Source organism: Lagopus leucura, unplaced genomic scaffold (assembly GCF_019238085.1).
Source record: "Lagopus leucura isolate 7727_CA_CO unplaced genomic scaffold, USGS_WTPT01 Super-Scaffold_100157, whole genome shotgun sequence".
NCBI classification, from domain to species: domain Eukaryota; kingdom Metazoa; phylum Chordata; class Aves; order Galliformes; family Phasianidae; genus Lagopus; species Lagopus leucura.
The window spans coordinates 17,586,935-17,605,808 of record NW_024962334.1 but is presented as its reverse complement, the minus strand read 5'-3'; the positions used below and the strand labels follow the sequence as shown (position 1 = coordinate 17,605,808).

General features: G+C 36.7%; 1 protein-coding gene across 3 annotated transcripts in view; it reads right to left on the bottom strand.

Moving 5' to 3' along the window:
* ANKRD28 (ankyrin repeat domain 28) overlaps window positions 1–18,874 on the bottom strand; it is a 170,820-nt gene that overhangs the window by 3,014 nt on the left and 148,932 nt on the right. For all 3 annotated transcript variants that reach the window (XM_042888446.1, XM_042888445.1, XM_042888444.1), the window contains 15 exons: window positions 17,529–17,597; window positions 15,861–16,001; window positions 12,309–12,420; window positions 11,643–11,669; window positions 10,838–10,912; window positions 9,416–9,617; window positions 8,212–8,299; window positions 7,427–7,544; window positions 6,486–6,705; window positions 5,257–5,344; window positions 5,077–5,160; window positions 4,443–4,588; window positions 4,184–4,266; window positions 3,322–3,404; window positions 1,398–1,489 (listed from right to left, as the gene is read on the bottom strand). In XM_042888446.1, coding sequence (XP_042744380.1) covers window positions 1,398–1,489; window positions 3,322–3,404; window positions 4,184–4,266; window positions 4,443–4,588; window positions 5,077–5,160; window positions 5,257–5,344; window positions 6,486–6,705; window positions 7,427–7,544; window positions 8,212–8,299; window positions 9,416–9,617; window positions 10,838–10,912; window positions 11,643–11,669; window positions 12,309–12,420; window positions 15,861–16,001; window positions 17,529–17,597 — 1,628 coding nt within the window. The remainder of the gene's footprint in view (window positions 1–1,397; window positions 1,490–3,321; window positions 3,405–4,183; window positions 4,267–4,442; window positions 4,589–5,076; window positions 5,161–5,256; window positions 5,345–6,485; window positions 6,706–7,426; window positions 7,545–8,211; window positions 8,300–9,415; window positions 9,618–10,837; window positions 10,913–11,642; window positions 11,670–12,308; window positions 12,421–15,860; window positions 16,002–17,528; window positions 17,598–18,874) is intronic.

The window sequence follows — 18,874 nt, the reverse complement described above, 5'->3', positions numbered from 1 at the left end:
AAAAACAACCACAACTCTAAAGCCCAGAACTTGCACTAATATTCAGGTTTAGATCTTGAGCTTCCATAACTAGGAATGAAACACCATATTCTAGTTTTTTCCCTCGCTCTCTCTCACCTCAAAGTATTCATGGCTTTGTCTACACAGCACTCTGAGCTGGGACATTCACCTCAGAGTATTCTCTATGAATACTCTCAAGGCTGCTTGAGATTTTATAAGCAATGTAATTGCTGTTAGAAAGAAATGCTAGGAACCACGGAGAGGAATTAGATTAGGTAGCACTGAGGAGTTGCCTTAAATTTAAAATATTAGCAGATTTAAAGAGAAGTGTAAACGTTAGTTAGATCCTCCGGCTGCCAGAGAACTTGACTTCTGTATGGACAACTATTATGTCAAAGATTCACCCAGCATGGCACTGATGGGCTGCACGTGATGAACCCACAGAAAACACAGATGATGTCTCCAGTTGGCATACTTGTGATGAGAAGCTGAAACTCAAAAAAAAAGATGTTTCCCTGTATTTTCATTCTAGGCAGTTTCATTTAGCAGCTACCCTTTACCCTATTTCAGGGGAGGAATGATCCTTAAATCTCCCATGTCAATTTAAGCAGTGCAATTTGAGAAGCCCTGTAAAAGGAAAGTCACAGCAAACATCAAGGGAGGACAAGCTGTCCAAAAGGGAAATCTAGTTAGAACTATTAATCAGGCACGTCCTGTCTGAAAAAGACAAAAAAATCCCACAAAAATGTAACAAAACAAGAAAACAACCATAAAAAAAAACCAAAAAACCAAAACAACAACAACCCCAAAACAGCTATTGCTTTTAGTTACAAGGCATATTGAAATCATAGATTTAATATGTGGAAATATGTAAATAAGAAGTCAGTAGGTCTCATGTACTTTTGTCCTTACAAGGTGTGGGATTTATTCTGAGATTTTAAAAATTCCATTACGTTTTCTTACTCACGTGTGACAAAAAGCTCTAACGAGCCAGAAGCTTGAGACCCAGTAACAGATCTGTAATTCACACTCACTTTTAAAAGCTAACACCCATACATCTACCCCAGACAAAATGGGTGGCCATTACATCCAGGTTAACAAGTGAAAGTTTTACTCTACCTTGACTATTACGTTCTTCTGTTTCCAATACACCAGTGTATTCATAGTACACACATTTTCAGACCATACACTTATACCAAATATTTCCACCATGAGCTGCATTGTTCTGAAAGCTTCCCTTCCCCTCTGCTAAAATGACCCATCATCAACATGCTGCTTTTTCTAGGGGGGAACCTACTGGAAGGTTCATATGAAATTTCCACACAGTTACTGCGTTCAGTGAGTTGAGTTTAAAAGCAGAGCTGCTTATGGGGAAACAAAGTGAAATTCATGCTTACCGTTTTCATCCACAGCAAGTACACTTGCTCCCTTTCCTAAGAGTTCTTGAACTACAACTGTTAGTCCATTTCGAGCAGCAACATGCAGAGGTCTGTGAAGACAAACAAACTGGTAGATAAACCTTAGAACAAAACGTAATACACAAGGCAGATAAAATGCATTGCGTTGAATGATTACTGACATATTTTTACTTGTATGTTATTTATACATTACCAAATATAGGAGATAAAAAGCGGAGATGGGAAAAACTAACAAAGCCAGTTTCTTGCTGCAGACAATCAAGACAGAAATAGTTCTGTATGTTTATTATTATTTTTTATTAGTGGAACCACATGTGAAGAAGTAGCTGCTGGAAGTGATCCGCCTGCTTATGAGCTTCATCACAATAAAAAATTAGTCACCTATACCATCCTGTTAATAAACCCTTCATTGAATGGTTTTAATAGATCGTGTCACATCTGAGATCTCTGTGTCACCAGCAATAATCATCAGAATACAAATATCAGTACATTATTTATTGCATATTAATGCTTCCAAGACACGCAGAAGCATTTCAATCTGCCTTCCAGAAACCACCACATTCCTTCATGACCAGAGATAAAAAATTCAGACTGCATAAAGCAAGGAGAAAAACAAATTACTTTTGAAAACCTCAATCTATTAACCATGTCTTGTGTGGTGTCTGGATGTATCAAGGAAAGTGCAACTTTACCACACCTACTCTGATTATATCTTTTTAAAATGAAACAGTTTTCCAGAATCGATTCCCACTGGTTTAAAGAATCCTACCACCACTCTGCAGGAAACAGAAAAATCAGCTTCCTTCCACTCTGCTTTCTCTTGCCTATCTCTCAGAATAGTTGGTAAGACTGTAGGGGTTTGAACATGGCAGATTCCAGAAGGGATGCAAGGCCAGAGAAATGTACAAGTTACTTGGAAGTTTTGGTGTTTATTCTAAATGCTCTGTGTGATAACATTTCTAAAGGAATCCAAGAATTCATGTGGTGTAACTTAGCTACTTATCACGTGTCAAATACTTTCTTCAAAAGGAAAAAAAATAAAAATGCAGAAAAGTTATTTTAGTAGCTCCTTCTGAAATACATTTCACAGTACAACTTAGGCATTCTAAGCTTTCCCTATAACCATGCTAACAAAATAGGCTTAATTCTACTTGAAGGTAGATCTTCAGGAAGCACTGAGAATCCTGAGGGTGGTCAGGCATGCAACAGCCTTCTGAGGGCAGTGCTCATGGCCCCAGCATGCTGGAGTTCAAGGAGCATTTGGACGATGCTCTCCAACATACAACTTGAGTTTTGGGCGGTTCTTTGTGGAGCCCAGAGTTGGACTTCATGATCCATCCTTGTGGGTCCCTTCCAACTTGGAAGGTCTCAAAATTAGGTCTCAATTATATTGAGAATATAATGTAGAATGATAAAATAATATTGAATGGAAAACAAAGTCTGCCATCTCAGTAACAGATAAATTTACCAACAGAAAGCATGCTGAATAATACAAGCACACTTAGCTAGGTTTTGATGGTTAGCTATGGAAAAAAAAACATAATTTGCCTCCAATGAATTTAAAAAAACCTCAATTTTAAGTGAAAAATTATTCAGTTTGTAAAACAAATACACTGGTGTGCAGATAATCTCAACGGATTGCAGTAATCTCACACAGGATTCCCTGAATCACAACACATTAAGATTTATTTCTTATCCTTTTCACTCAGCTAAAACTAGAAGTCCAGGTTTGGACAATATACCTACTCACTTCAGGTTGGTCCGACTCCTGGTATTCAGCAATTCAAACAGAATTCAACCAATTTAGAAAAAAAAATCTGCAAAAAAATTTCTCTTTATAAGAAAGTCTTAGCAAAACACCCCAAAAAGTAATCTGAAAAAAATCCACTCCGTGGATACATACGTTTGCAAGGCTGCGTTGGTGGCATTGATGAGGTTTCTGTCCGTAATCTTCTCCAGTATTAACAAGGCACTAGTTTCATGACCCTTAATACAGAATAAACATTTGTCACATAGCAAATAACCTTCAAAAAAAGCTTTGAATGCCTTTCCAAAGTAATAAGTTCTTACCATAGAAACATAGAATGGCCTGGGTTGAAAAGGACCTCAAAGATCATCTAGTTTCAACCCCCTGCTATGTGCAGGGTCACCAACCACCAGACCAGGCTGCCCAGAGCCACATCCAGCCTGGCCTTGAATGCCTCCGGGGATGGGGCATCCACAACCTCCTTGGGCAACCTGTCCCAGTGCGTCACCACCCTCTGTGTGATAAACTTCCTCCCAGTATCTAACCTAAATCTCCCGTCTCAGTTTAAAACCATTCCCCCTTGTCCTATCACTATCTACCCTCATAAACAGCCATTCCCCCTCCTGCTTCTTTCAAGTACTGGAAGGCCACAACGAGGTCTCCCCAAAGCCTTCTCCAAGCTAAACAAGCCCAGTTCCCTCAACCTTTCCTCACAGCAGAGGTGCTCCAGCCCTCAGATCATCTTAGTGGCTCTCCTCTGGACCTGCTCCAAGAGCTCTGCGTCTTTCTTGCACTGAGGGCCCCAGGCCTGGGCACAGTACTGCAGATGGGGCCTCACAAGAGCCAAGTAGAGGGGGACAATCACCTCCCTCTCCCTGCTGGCCACCCCTTTTTGAATGCAGGTTGGCCTTCTGGGCTGCAAGGGTACTGCTGGGCTGCAAGCAAACACTTATTTGTAAACAATGTTTGGTAACACAAAGCACCAACGAGTACCAGTGAGGTCAGACTATGCACGCACCTTGCTGCAAGCCAAATGGAGCGCTGTGTTCTTACAACTATCTTGCAAAGTCAGATCAGCCTTAGCACTGCTAACCAGCACCTCTGCGAGAAATAAAGGTTTGTATTAAGTAAAAGCACAGTCTGTAAAGTTCTAATAGTTTACATTTGTGCAAAATGAATATGATATTTTAACAAAATATATCCACAATAATCAACTGATAAGGCAACTTCATCTGTGGTAAGATCAACACACTGAACAGGAGAAATAGATACTTTACCAACAGTATTGGTCTGTCCATTTTCTGCAGCCATCATTAAAGGTGTTTTCCCAGAAGCATCTACAGCATTTACTTGAGCATTGTGACTGAGTAGAAGCTGCAGACACTCAACATGATCTGTAAAAGCTGCTGCATGAAGAGGGGTCCTGAAACAGATCACACGGTGACGCTCAGCTGTGCTTCCTACAGACACACTGACTGTCATCAGACCTGACTGTAGGTGCAGAGACTGGGCAGTCACTCCCACTGATCAGATGGGATCAGGAACGTTAAGAGCTGTGACTGGTGCCTTCAAGAAATCACCTTCAAGTTTCAAATACTTTCAAATAACTCTTATCTGTGTAGTGCACAGTACAGATAGAACTTGATTCAGAAAGGAAAAGTACACATAAAATAATACTCATGAAGTGATGCAATTTTAACCATGCCTACGCAACAAAAAGCCCATTCAGGTTTACTGAATCAGAACTAAATTAAAAATTTTTTTTTTTGCTCAGAATTTAAAACAATCTTTAAAGAATAAACAAGGGGGAAGTAGGAAATAATCTGAGTAGCCATTAAAAAACACAACAGAATTTAGCAGAGTGAATGCAACCAGCACATACATTCTTCCACCATGCAGATGCACTCTTACCTTCCCTTTGAATCTGTTGAATTTACAATACCAGCACCTAATGTATCAATTAACATTTCTGCAGCACCTTCATTGTCATTTATCCTATAAAGAATTAAACAAGCTGTTATTTACAGAATGATAAATCTTTTGTTAAATACCATGATTAAGTCTACGAAGAATAATTTTGCTTTTCCTTACACAGCACAATGCAATGGACTGAAAGAATTTCCTTCCATTTTCTGGAAAACTTCTTGTTCCAGGAGAAGTTCTACACAACTGTCGTGACCTGAAGTAAACGTAGAGATAGTTTAAAAAGAAATAAAAAAAAGGAAAAGAACTACTTATGATTTAGAAGAAATATTTATCTAAATTAGATTGAGCAATATTTTAAGTTTTAAAGTAGTTGTAAAGTATTAGTAACATCTATCTCAGTGTTAACAATTACACGCATTTAACTGTCAACACATTTGATGGAGGAGAAGCTTTGTATTAAAAAGAATATGTGCTTGCTAGGAGAAACCAAGTATACAAGAGTGTGAAAACCTTTGTATTTCTGTAACTGATGAACCCCACTTTTTCCAAGACTAAGACAAAAAAATGAACAATTGGACATTTTATGTGTAACAATCCAACAGAAGCATCTGGGTACTTCTTCACACCTGGAAACCATTTCAACTACAATTCAGTAGTTTGCTTTGCTTTGTTAAGTTATGAAGATGCTTCCTATTTAAGGAACCCAAAGCTATTTATACATAAACTTCATTTTGTCACTTGTTAATTACAGTTAATTACTTGCTAATTACAGTTAATACGAAATCAAGTTTGGATGTACATGACTGACTGCAGAATAAAATAAAACGTAAACAATTTGTATTAGTCAAAATGAAAGCTGTCCAGAAATGGCTAGCACCTCCCCAGATACGTTACCAGAAGTGTCTGTTCTTAATTAAACTGTTCTTAATTAAATGATTTCCAGGTCCTGACACAAACATAACACAAACATAACACTGCATCCAGCAACGTTAATGCACTGTTTTGTTCCTCAGCTTTTCCCTCTGTTGACTCCCTCTGCAGTTACATCTACATTCTGACATTTAACTTAAGATTTCAGACACCAGATACATGATTTTAAGCAATACAGTGTTGGCACTCAGTTCATTGAAAAGGGAGATTTACAAGTATGTGAAGATTACTGTCCTGGAAGTAATAAAAATAAACATGACATAACAGCCCTGTACGTTTTCGCCCAGAAAATGCCCAACATTATAGAAAAAATCTTTTCTTTTTGGCCCATTTGATTCTCAATTTTTATTTCATTGTTGAATACTTAATTGAGATTCAGAACGCTTTGATTGTATAGGAAATCCTTTGTGAGACACTATGCCTACAGAGAGATACATTCCCCCCCAGCATGCTTTCATGTTTACCATTATAACAGGCCCAGTGCAGCGATGTATAGCCATGATTGTCTGCTATCGCAGGTATTGCATCCACAGATGTAGCTGACTGCAATAGAGCTCCTAGAACACCTATATGTCCACATGCAGCTGACAAATGTATAGGGGTTCGCCCCCTACAGTCTCTTAATAAGGACTTAGCACCATGTTGAAGTAGTGCTTCCACACATTCCTCATGCCCAGTAACTGCCTGAGAGAAAGAAACGAAAGAACAAGTTCGCAAATATTCAATAATATATATAAATATATATAATATATTATATATATATTTTATATTTCTTTGTATATATATATATATTTATATATACATAATATATATAAATATATACAAATATATACAAAGAGTGTCAAGCTGTATAACTGAACTAAGCAAACTGCAGGGAATGTCTTAAATTTTTAAGTAACAATAAAATAAGCATAGTTACTGTTTTTAACATTTGGAAACAGCCACTCTGTTGGAAAAGCAGCAATGTACTTTTACATTCACGAGAGGATAATTCATTGGAGGTATACTGAATGAACTACTCATCCCTAGGGCTAGGTCAGTTATCTGTCAAAGATTTAAAAACAAAACAACAACAAAAAAACAGAAAACCCAAACCTATTTGGCACATATAACAATTTTCTTCCATCCATTAACACGTCCCCCACCCCATGACAAAAAGTCATACTTCAGGTCTTCTGCAGCCAACAGCTTATAGCAACATTATGAGACTCAGGAAATCCAACAGAATTCTGAGGTTATGTAGCAAACAAGCAAAAGGTAGCCTTGAAAACAACTAAAAAGACAATTTAAAGCTAAGAATGGCATTATCAAAATAATAAGAAATTAATTAGTGCTACAAACTAAGCCTGTATTTTAACTCAGTGTGTACAATACTGGAAAAGACAGAAAGGCAATATTCTCTTACCCCTCTGTGTAACGCTGTCCTTCCCCACTTATCTTTGGCATCTACGTTTGCTCCCTTGTTGAGAAGTGAATAAACACAGTCTGTGTGCCCATTGAGAACAGACAACATCAAAGGAGTCCTACACAGAGAGAGAAATTAAAGCATAATTTACACGGAAATGTAACAGAGCAGTGCTCAGCTGAAATATGAAAAACCTGTACACACACACACACACACACACACACACAGTGGCTGAGGTTGGCAGAGACCTCTGGGTCCACCTGGTCCAGCTCCTCCTCCAGCAGGAACACCCAGATCAGGCTACCCAACCTCATGTCCAGGTGGTTTTTGAAGATGCTCACCAAGGAGGCTACAGAACCTTTCTGGGCAGACTGTGTTCTGCCACTCTCACAGCAAAGAAAAGCATTCTGATGTTCAGATGGAACTTCCCATGTTTCAGTTTGTGCCTCATCCTGGCACTGGGCACCATCAAAGAACACTGGAAATCTAGATTATCCATAAGCTTCTCTAGCACTACCTTTATTCCAAGAATGCCAGGAGATTCAAGAAAATCAATTAATTTCCACTGATTCAGAATTCCTGACTAAAGTATTCCCAATTGAACAAGACATTTTTCACTGCCAAAGCTGTTTATTGTAAAACATGCACTCCTTTGTCTTTGTTCAAATAGCACCTCATTTGAAAGCAACAAACTAAAAATCACCGATGTAAAATCGTATTTATTTTTGCCCTTTTATAAAATGATGTAATTTGTGAATATTAGATTGTGTATTTTTAAAACTTACTGTCCATTTCCATCTTGAATGTCCACTGCATTCTGTGGTTCTGCATTTCCTATCAATAGTCGCAAACATTCAGAGTGACCATTTGTAGCTGTAAAACATCAAAATACCAGTTTTACAAGAATTGTCTTCAAGTATGCAGCAGAAAGACAACAGTCACTTGCCCATGCTAACACCCCACAGTTTGAGAAGCCAGTGTACAGCTTTATCACTGATATAATTGATTTTCATACATAAAACATGTATTATATATTAATAGATAGGAACAAAAAATATGAGCACTCAATGATTTCAGATATGAGGTATTCTCAATTATATAGTATTGCACAGAATCAACTGCAACCGTCAATTCCCAACAGGAATTTATTTTTGACATACAAATTGGGTTGCACACATCAGCTGTAGGAGTATATGCTTACACACTGTCCACAAAAAGGAATAACTAAATATAATATCACATCTTATACCTGTGCCTTAAAACAAGCAAACACATACACAGTCATACACAGAATTTGTTAGCAAGTGTAGCCATGTAGCTTATAACAGTAATGCCAATTCAAATAAGCCTATTTTCAAAGACAGGAAAAAAGAAAAAGAGAATAAGGATGACTGCCATATTTTGAGTTTATAGATGTTTTCCTGGAAGTCAGTAAGAAAACATCGTGAAGGTTTGCTATTATTTGAAAATACGCAGTAAGGAGTGATTTAAAAACATGGAAGAAACAGAACACAGTTTTCTAGTCTCTTCTCAAACTGATAGCAGTATTTTACAGCCAGGACAGGCAACACAAATCATGCATCTAAATTTGGGCTGTGTGAAAGATGAGGAGAGAAACAAGAACATACTGCTGACACCTCTCAGTGCAATAAGTCTTGCTAGCTGAATGGACAAGGTTGGAACTGAATGGTCTCACGCCCTTTTCAACCCAAAACATTGCATGCACCCTTTTAGAGAGTAGCATGGAATGGTAATTCACAAGCTAAAATGATTTATGGGCTTAATACAGGTTTCCACTGTAAGTGCTTTGTTACCTTTATTTATATAATCTATACCTACAAGTATACAAAAATCTAGAAGTCTTAACAGTAACCCAAAAGCGATCACTCGTTCCTTAACACCATCTCTTAGAACACAAAGAGACTTCCAAAGATGAAGGAAGATCCACTTCAAAAGCCAAAATGTTAGAGTGTGTCAGTTAGCACAAACCTGCTGCATGTATTGGGGTTCTCTTTACAACATAATCTTTCACCAAGATTGATGCTCCCTGATTAATGAGCACATCTACACATTCGACGTGTCCCTTGAAGGCAGCAAGATCCAGTGGTGTCCTTCCATTGTTATTCCTCACATCAAGGTCTAGCAGCGACTGCACCAGCACTTCCAGAGCTTGATGGTGGCCGTGGTAGGCCTAAGAGAATGAGAAAATTCATCAGTTTTCCCACGACTACATAAACAAAACAGTGAAGACATTATTTTTATTTTTACATTTGGAAGAGCTCCTGACACAGCATACAGATCATCACAAAGTATTTACAATTAATTCTGAAAACTCTCTCAGCAGGAAGGTTGGTGCTTCTTCATTTTGTTCTTCAAATAAGCAACAAAGCGTTTTCATAAAATCTTCCCTGCCTCCAATCTGTAAAACCATCAGTGTTCTGAATGCTGCATGTTACATTCCTTATACTGAAGTTACATAATCCTCAGACTATTTCAAGTGAAGAACATACGCAAGCACATTTAACTCCTATGAGGTTTTAAATAAAACATTTTAGAAAAAAGGTGTAAAGTTCTGTAGGTAAAAAATACAGTACAATTAGCTACCATAATTGGTAAAAAGAGAAGGGCCTTAGAAAATGAAACAGAAAAAGATAAGAATGGATATACAAGGATACAACAGAAAATGTAGTTAAGCATCAAGACAAAGCATCCAAATAAGTAATGAAAATAAACAATTTCAACTATGGCTTTATAGCTTCCATAATCAACTCTGAATTTCTTCTCGTAGACATAGGAGCTCTATTTCCAGAAGAAGAAATTTCCAGGAACAGTCTCTTTAGCAGCTTTCTTTTACCAGTATGAGATTACTTTTCCCTTAGCCATATATATAGCAATATATGTACTACGTGAGACCCAGGCTATTTTCAGAAAGTACAGTGAGGTTTTTCCACTGCTAGAAGTCCAGTGAAAAGAATAAAGTTACACACTGAGCTGTTTTTCAGTTCCCAACTTCTTGACAGTTTCAACAGGTTTGCTCTTCTCCTACTGTTTTTGCAGTTTTGCACAGGTATGGAAGATAAACATTTCTCATAATAAATGATGATGGTAAAAAAAAAAACCATTATTTGTAGAATAAGTTTTCACAAAAGTTTAATTAATATAATTCATAAAATAAAACTTAATCATATGAATCAAAGCAAAGGCAGTTCCACAAAGCAAATTTCAAGTGAAAAGCAAAAATCATCCTATATTCAGGGTGATTATGCATTGTGTTTTCAGGTTTAATTTATTTTATTGGCATAATTAAAACCAAACCAAACAACACCAAACCCAAAACCGGAATGAATCAAGACTATGCCAACAACTCTTGCAATTAGAGGAGGACCCATCACAGACTACTGAAATACTTACAGCTAAATGCAGTGGACTTATAGGTGCTCTGTTGTCTGAATCGTTCAGCATGTCAGTACCTGATGTTTCCATTAGCTTAACAGAGAAAGTCTGAGTGAGTACAGAACTCATCACCTTTAAAAACATTCAGCAGTAACTGCTAGCTTCCAGTACACACAGATTAAAAAATAAGACACAATATTAGGAAAAAAAATAAAAGACTACTATTTCCTTAACAATTCCAGATTCGTTCCAATTTTCGAATGGCTTTGAACTGCAATTACTGCAACCCCTCCCCCATACTCATCTCCTAAAGTTGCTTAATTTTGCCCAATAATGCAATAATCAAATCAGAAATTAGTGTAAAATTAAGACTTCCCAAAGCTATCGTATGAAATACATAGATGACATTCACATGAAAGGAATTTCAGGATTGGTGAGAAGAACAATTGCAGGGAAAAAAACACATATATATTTCTGTTTGACACTTTCAAGTGTTTTTCAAGTTTTAATCCTGGGTCTTTTTCATGACTGTGTTTAGGTTTTTATGGTAGAAGATTCAAACACAGTGTGAACACCCAATACATTCAGATCGCTACATTTTCGCGATCACAATGTTATAGCAGTCATACATAAGTTTAAATCAGTTCATGGCTTAAAAATACTTCTATATTTTACAATGCTGAACTGCAATTAAGTCTTCATTGCAACTGAAATTAAACAATACATCCAGGCACTGCAGAAATGTTTAACTGCAGTATTTTTAAAATGATGTGTTCCCTTTTGCTGCCTAGTACTTTAAAAGTGAGAAATCACACACACTTACAACATCTAGAGGCGTTTCACTTGCAATCTGCAATTAAAAACATTCAGAATTTTTATTTTAATACACTTGAATATAAAAGTACAATCTGCATAAAAATATTACATTGCACAACACAGAGGAGACAAAATTCTCTCATATCAACTAAGATGCATGTTTTGCCAAAGGATACATTAAAAATGAACTGGAGGCCCTACTATCTAAAATTCAATTGTAAGGCTGTTAATTCACTCTTACTGTGGAAACTAATTTAAGGCACCCTTACTGCACAGGTTTTCCCTATATTTAAATTTACTCGTTCAGATGAAATCTGCAAAATTTCTTAACACTCCTCAGGAGGATATGTGTGGGTATTTTACTTCAGCCATAAGGAAAAAAAATTAACAGTATATTCTAAATTAAAAAAAAAAAAAGGAAAACCAATATCACATATCCTCAACCAGTCTTACCTTATCTCCAAATATGCAATCTTTTTACACCAGTTTCTACCACCTTAGCTTTCCATCTTGCCTCTATTTTAAGAGTCGCAAGTGTTTAAAGATTTATTCTCACAGGAGCTGAAAACCACTAACAACCTAAGCTGATGTGAAGAACGAAGGTGGAGGAATGCCCTGCCTTTGCTCTGTGAGGACAGTGCTACATCCTTCACCTGTAATAAAGTTTTCTTACCAATTCAAGACATAAGCGATGGCCGTAAGCAGCAGAATAATGAACTGCATTGTATCCTTGCTTGTCTCGGATCCCTGGATTGGCATCATTTCTTAGCAAGTATTCCAGGCACCTGTTTAAATTGAAATATGGAACCATATCTCTAAACGTTGAATTTCAAGTTTATAGTAAGTGATAAATCATTCCAATCCAACTGGAAAATAGAACGTAACAAAGAAGACTAGCAATTTAGCACACCGTTTTGGCTGGGACTAAAAACACCTCACTGAGTGCACTGAGTGCTAAGGCCAATCACAACGTTTCCAGAATCTGAAAGAATCCTTCTCTGCGTACATCCAGAACCTCCTGAACCACGACTTGGCTACAACTAATATCCCATGGCTATTTTTCTCTTAGATAACACAGCTGCTGATACTTTCATTAATATAAATGATTACTATTTTTGTATTTTATACAATATATCAGTATGTTTTTCTGCACCTAATATGGAAGGAAAACAACAAACAGCTGAGTTCTTCAGAATCATGTTCAGCAGTTGTCACTGACTCTATTCCACTACCAGACACTAATTATTGATTTATATATATACACACTCTAAACACAGTTGATGACATACTCATATCCTACCAATCATTCCTCTTGTAACCTGAGGTTGTAAGGCAGAATGCAATCAGCAGTTTCAAGCACTGACACTCAAGCCAGGAGGATGAGAAATGGGATAATGATGTCAGCTCTCTCTCTCTTAAAGAACTAGTACTAGTTTTTGTTAAGAAAGACTTCATACACAAACACTACACCATTCTCATGCATTTGTAATTTCATGCTGCTTACCACTTAACCAAAGTTTTGCAAGCAACAAGGAACATCCATGGCCTTATCTATCTAAATTTCTTTATTTTCGTACTTTGTGAATTTGACTTTTTGCAGAAAACTCAACATGCTCTGCAAGAAGTGAAGTCCTTTAAAGTTGTCAAGTAGCATTCTAACAAATAAAAAAATCAAATCAATTGCTTTACTGTTTCTTTTTCACCCAGAAAGATTAACTTTGCATCTTTTGAATACTTGAGTGTCTTCAATAGGCCTCTCAAAAAGGAGATAAATCAAAATTTCTGAATGCACAAATAAATTTAGCTTATTTCCCATTCATTTAGTGTGCACTATTAAATAATTCTAATATATGTAGCAAGATCATGTTTTTTTCCCCTAACATGCTGCTTAGCTGGCTTTAATCTGTGAGCATCTTTCTCCAATATTGCCAAAGTACAGCTTACTGGGTGTACATTCCAGATCCGAAGCATTTGCAGGCAGAAACAAACAGGAAAATAATTTTCAACAAAAACATCCTTGTCTCAAAATTCGGTCTTGAAAGAATCTGAACAAAAACCATAAAAACACACTGGAATTTCCATATACTTGTAGATTGCTTCCTGACATTTTTCCCAGGCTTTGTATTCCAAATCAGCAATTGCTTTTAGCTTAATTTCTATTTTGAATATGAGCTGAGCAGCACTGGCTTTCCAGCTGTTACTAATCACCTTGCTGCATCAACATTAAAAGCTGCTCCCTTGGGCTGTCCTGCTCTGTAGTCCGACTTGCAGAGAGCCAACTATTAATCAGAACAATAAAGCTTTTGAGATATCTCCTAAAGCTCTGCAATATTGCCATCATAATTTGCAACTGTCCCTTCTATAAGGGTTTCCTTCTAGAAGGAAAAAATGCTGCTATTTGAAGAACTACTGCAGTTTGGAAGTTTTCTCAGCAACTGTGAAGCTGAAATTAACCTTAGCTCAACATGTGGAAGAGGCCGGTTTAGCAATAGGTATCAGTGTATCAGTTTAAAGACCAATATATAGTTTAGGAAAAGGAATCAATGAGTTCAAGTTCTAATACTTTACAGCTTAGCTGTGCTTGGCGTGTGAACAACCTTGCTATTCTTAACTATCCTGCTACACAGGAGCACTGGAGTCACGACAGACTACTTTTATCTTTGCATGTACCAGGTGCAAGGACTTCTTCCCCACATTTCACATATATTGCTTTGGGATTCAGTGCACTAAGATAGCAAAAGTTGCTCATTATGGTGTAACATGCAATGGAAATTTGCCCAGCTGGGGAAGAACAGTCAAAGGACAGCCAAAAGTCACTGTGATGAAGCTGATGGTGGAAAAATGAGGAGAAAGTAAGTGCTCTAAAACCACCAGAGGCCGCTATCACGTGTGTCCAGAGGGACATTAACATATATTAATGAATTTTTGGGAAAGAATGAATATGTATGCCAGTGTATTAACTATTTAAATGTAGAACCTGAACTCTGAGAAAGCAGGTTAGATTTGTCAAGTCACCTGGTATGTGACTTGAGGAGTAAAGGAATGCTGTTTTCTCACACCACTCTGGAGTCAGAAAGCTTTCTTCCCGGATTTCAGATGACACATGTAAGAGTACTATCTCAACAAATTCCATTTGCATTTGAATGCATTTGTATGAACTGTCAGACAATTTTCTTTTGAAATTTGTCTTTATGTAGAAGAGGCATTTACTTGAAAAACATGACTTACACGGCCATGAAAATATTCCTTATTTATCCTTCAGTGTCCCATCAAATTACAAGCCTCATTCCAAAGGCTACTCCATCTTTTAAAAACTGTTGTACTCAAACAAGATGATACAGCATCAAAAAGCATCACCTTCCAGGAAGGTGCCTCTATATGCCTTTGAAATGGGATGCTGCACACCAGTCTGTTCTGACCTCTGTGTGAATGTGCACACACAGAAAAGACTCTCCTCTTAAGCCTGTTACATACACTACAACTGACACTCAATGAACCTTATAATTTTGTGCTATCTGCATAAGCTTCACGTGTATGCACTAACATTATTCCAATTTACGTACGTACAATCATTAGTTACAAAACGAACACACACAAAAGGCACTTATGGATTTATAAAGGCCTTTGGATGCACTTTGTTAACACAAGTTTAACTACTTCACAAAAATTTATACCAAGACAGTTATAATGCTGAACATGAATAGCTTAATCGAATCCCAAATGGATGAAGTGGTCTCATAGTTAAATGTCTAGATCATCTTTATCCTGGTATAGGCCTACTGTTATTCACAGATTAGTCTGACAAAGTATTTCCGACTAACTACGCAGATTTGGGGGCAAAGTGAAGAACCCTCCACAAAACACCCCATCACCGTTCGCCAAAGTTTGATCTTGGAAGTAAAATGACCCCCACTGGTTACAGCCATCAGAAAGTTACACAGCACCCCCCATCCCCCAGACAACATTTACTCAACCACTACTACACAGCAGCTGGGATCAAAACCTCTGCTCGCCATCAGGACACCCGCTCTACAGCATGTAATAAAAAAATTACAACACATTCATTTATCTCAGAAATATTTTCCATACAATGAACAAGTCGCTGCCAGTTTTAACCTTTAAAAAAATGTAAAAGATGCATTCAGCAAAGGGAGGATGCACCCAAAAGTCCCAGCTCAGATGTTTCTAAAGATAATTTCTGCAGGACAAAGCGTGCCACACTTACTTTCCATCTGTGTCTGATGCGGCTGCATAGTGCAGAGGTGTACAACCCCTCTCATCAAGGTCGTTCACACTAGCTCCAGATCCCACAAGGGCAAACAGGCACTGATAATTACAATTGGCAGCAGCATAATGGAGTGGAGTTCTTTAGTACACATTTGAATAAAAAGTACAAAGGTAAATAACAGCAAAATAATACTAGAGAGACAGAAAATGCAAACGAAAATGAAAATTAAATCCTCCTTTCCCTTTTTAGCAAATATTTGTGGTGAATACAATGTTAAGAATTATCTTTGAGGGGCCATTTAATAACACAGGCTATCTAGGGGACATATTTGTCAGCCAGCACATACACATACTGTGGCATGAAGTTCTATATGAATTTTCTTGTTTAAACATACAGAGAAAAATAGTTTACATAAGATATCTTAGTTAATTTAGTTAAATAGGTAATTTCAAGTTACGTGAAAAATATGGACAAATTCAAGAATTGCCCAGCAACTAAACAAGGTCAAAATACAACAGTTAGTTGTCAACATTTTCCTCAAAAAGATCATATTTTTACCTAATAGAGGCATGCAGTATTTTTAACTGTGATGACGTACCAGAGGTATTGTTAAAGAAAAATCTTGAAAATATACATCGTTTCCTTGTAACAAAATCATGACATACTGAAATACTGCTATTGATGAATCATGTCAAGGGAAACTTATTCTACCTTCAATTCTCAAAATCGCAGTTTAGCACCACAATGATAAAGAATGTCAGTTTCTATTTATAAAAACTGATTGCTTCTACAAATTTCTCCATTTTGAGGGTAGGAGGCACTTCAAAATGTTCTACTTTCCTCCTCCAAAATTATTTTTTCCAATTTTCTTAATTTTTAACTGCTTTAATAGTTTTCATCCTTGAAAATAACTGTTTTGTGTAACATCCAAGTTAAAACAAAGCTGTCAATGAGAAAAGTTGTGACAAACAATTGTTGCTTTCTCAGAAAAGAACAGAAGAAGTCAAAGCGAAACACAACTCCGTATCCTTAACATTTCCCTCATGCACTACTGCCACTCACATCTCAGGAAATCTGATTTTCCAGGATGTGGATGGCAGGAGTAGTGCATGAGTAATGCAATGATTTCAGGATGGGACGTCAGATTTCGCACAAGTAGCGATCGTGCAATGTGAACTTAAATAATTCTACACCAAAAATAGAAATTCATGTGGTCAGCACTTGTTTGGAATGACAAATGAGGAAAGGAACAGTAACAGATGGATATACTGAGAGGTATATGAGGAAGTTATAATAAAGCCTTGGACTTTTAACTGAAGAAAAAGCCTTCAGAAATAGTAACAAACATACAGACTGCCGTGCTATTTGGAAAACATTGCTAATGTCCTTGAATGAGTGAAATATAAACTCATTACATCCATGTTCTGAGCAGTGAAGGCTTGTAGCATTGCACTCTTTAAAAACAAGACTGAGCACCTACCTAAAAAAAAAAAAAGTATCTATATATATCTGTAGCTTTCTATAATACATGCTGAAGAAAACTTGATAAGGGACATAATTGTTTATAAACACATAAATTGAAATGAACGGGTTTGACCTCGCAGCAATATGCATTTTATAACACTTTAGAAACCGTTCAAAATATACAGCTCTAAAATCTCTTACCTCCCAAATCTGTCCTTTTTGTTGAAGTCTGCACCAGTATTCAGCAGAAGATTTAGGCACTCCAAATTCCTATTAAATTAATGCAACATTGCTTGTGATTGCAGATTAGTTTCTTAATATTGGCCTTTTGAACTGCCAGAACTGCATCTTAGATGTTTGTTTTTTTTACAACTAAACTACACGAAAACTTCTGAACAGTATATTTTCTGTGAACTTGTACATGTAATACACATTTCACAGTTCCAGAACCATACCAGAAAAGAACCCAAATTACTTCATAAGCACATACAAAAACTGTACTGATATCAAATGGCATGCATAAAGGGCACGGATGTTAACACTTCTAATAGGACACTCAATTCTTAAAAAAATAAAATAAAAATTATACCTGAACAGCACATGATTTTTGCTACCAGGGTTCCAACACAGAAACAAGTTTTTAAGGTATATATTTGAAGTTCAAATGTAAGTTATAATGCAATGCAAGTATTTTACTTAAGCAATTCATTTTTAATACAATATGACCACACTAACAGATGTATAACACTGCCACTTTAAACAAAATCTTAATAATTTTTCTAAATTGTAGATGAATGAGGGAATGAGTCACAAATAATGTGTTTTTATACAGAAAGACAGCATTTTAACCTTAATTATTTGTAACAAGAATGTACCTCTCAAGTAACTTTTCACTGAGAATGATTATTTAGCAGTATTACTTAAGTAACATTGCAACAGAAAATGAAAATATCATTATAATGGAGTTTTTGTGTCCCACAAAGTGTATCATGAGATTTATTACCCAATTCTTCCAGGCAATTTTGAGTAGCTGCTATAGATAACCTACAATGCAATAACAATAATCAATATAGATCACAACTCAAGTGATGAACAAGTAGTTCTGACCACTTCATCCATCTAAACTCTGGAATTTAATTACGGTTTACAGTTTTGCTTGATTGATCTTTTGTTTGTGGATAAGGTAAAAACGTATTGCCCAAAGTTGCTGTTCTTCACCTCACGCCCTACGGTCACCTAGAAGGGCACAACATCTTTGCAATTGTATCATCACCCATGGGAAATTAAAATAAAATCCAGTTCATCCCCAAGCATAAACCTAAGATAAAGCTGATGATACCTGGACACTGTACTCCAGTAATTACTTATACAGCTGAATATATAATTAATTTTTATTGCTTGCAGATAGAATCCATCTTGAAATTATTTTCGCATTTACATAATTCCAAGGGGAGAGCATAGGAGAGATGCAAAGAAGAAAGAATAATAAAAAAAAGGAATGATCAGCAATTAAGAAATGAACACTAAAAATAAAAGGATGAATGCTT